Source organism: Aethalodelphis obliquidens, unplaced genomic scaffold, assembly GCF_003676395.1.
Source record: "Aethalodelphis obliquidens isolate GAN/ISIS:26980383/991018 unplaced genomic scaffold, ASM367639v1 scaffold18, whole genome shotgun sequence".
Classification (NCBI taxonomy): Eukaryota; Metazoa; Chordata; class Mammalia; order Artiodactyla; family Delphinidae; genus Aethalodelphis; species Aethalodelphis obliquidens.
In genome coordinates this window covers 14,131,898-14,133,058 of record NW_020837962.1, presented here as the reverse complement: position 1 = coordinate 14,133,058, position 1,161 = coordinate 14,131,898, and the positions used below count along the sequence as shown (strand labels likewise).

The following is a 1,161-nucleotide window of genomic DNA, read 5'->3' as shown; positions in this document are numbered from 1 at the left end:
AGGGGCCTCCCCAGGGGAAAGATGGTCTGGAGGATGGACAGGGGCCTCCCCAGGGGAAAGAAGATGGTCTGGAGGACGGAGAGGGGCCTCCCCAGGGGAAAGATGGTCTGGAGGATGGACAGGGGCCTCCCCAGGGGAAAGAAGATGGTCTGGAGGACGGACAGGGGCCTCCCCAGGGGAAAGAAGATGGACACCCCCCTACCCCGCACACTGTAGACAAGGGGGATGAGATGAATGACGAAGAACTGAAGGGCCCCCAGGGGAAACAGGATGGCCAGAAGGAGGAGGAGGGGGCCAGGAAGCCCTGTGTCACAGTCTCTCCTGGTCCAGAGGGGCCGTCTACACCCCAGTCTCAAGGGCCTCAGGTCACTCAGGGTGGGTCCGACGGGCCTGGAGCTTGGACCAGCAGCCTCCCGGCGAGAAGCCCTCCCAGGACGCTGGCCTATGAGAAGGTGGAGGTGATGGAGTCTATTGAGAAGTTTTCCACCGACAGCATCCAGACATACGAAGAGACTGCCGTAATCGTGGAGACCGTGATCGAAAACACGAAGGCAAACAAGAAGAAGCTGGAGGAGAAGTGCTCTTCCGATGCCTAGGCTCGAGGGGAGAAAGTGCCTTTGGGCCACTGTTGGGAAGTGCTTGGATATTTTAGGACAAACCATATAAGACTGAGGGTTCTTGTTTGGATTAGACCATAGTTGGCCTGTCTGGCTTGCCAGTGAAGCCTTAATTAAAACGTTTTCTTTGCTTGCACATCCTTTGTCTAATTAACAGGGGCTTTGGGCTTTTAGGTGGGTTAGCCTTGCTCAGGGGTGCTCTGTTAACAGCCACCAAGCCATGCTCGTTTAGGAAAGAGACAAGCCCTTCATATGGGTCATTGAGAGACTCGTCAGAGGCTCAGAGTCTGGATTTCACAGAGAAACGTGTTAGATGATGGATTGGCTGGTTTTCTCTGCATTTCAAGCACAAACATTTGATCACATGAGGAGTGTTTTGTTAGAAGTAAAACAATTAAAGGTGTCTGTCCTGGTTTGGGTTCCCCAGAAGCTGATCTCGCAGCAAGGATTTGATGTAGTTTCTGGGGGGAGGGGTGGTCTCAGGAAGTACCAGGAGGGCAGGGAGATGGCGGCAGGGACAGCAAGGAGATGGGCTACCAGATGG

The 1,161-nt window shown here is 54.4% G+C and overlaps 1 protein-coding gene across 1 annotated transcript in view; it reads left to right on the top strand.

Annotated features, from left to right (window-relative positions):
* BFSP1 (beaded filament structural protein 1) overlaps positions 1–753 on the top strand; it is a 37,696-nt gene extending 36,943 nt beyond the window's left edge. Inside the window, exon 9 of the mRNA XM_027118320.1 lies at positions 149–753. Within this exon, the coding sequence (XP_026974121.1) occupies positions 149–596 (448 nt within the window). The 3' untranslated portion in view covers positions 597–753. The remainder of the gene's footprint in view (positions 1–148) is intronic.
* Positions 754–1,161: the final 408 nt, after the last annotated feature.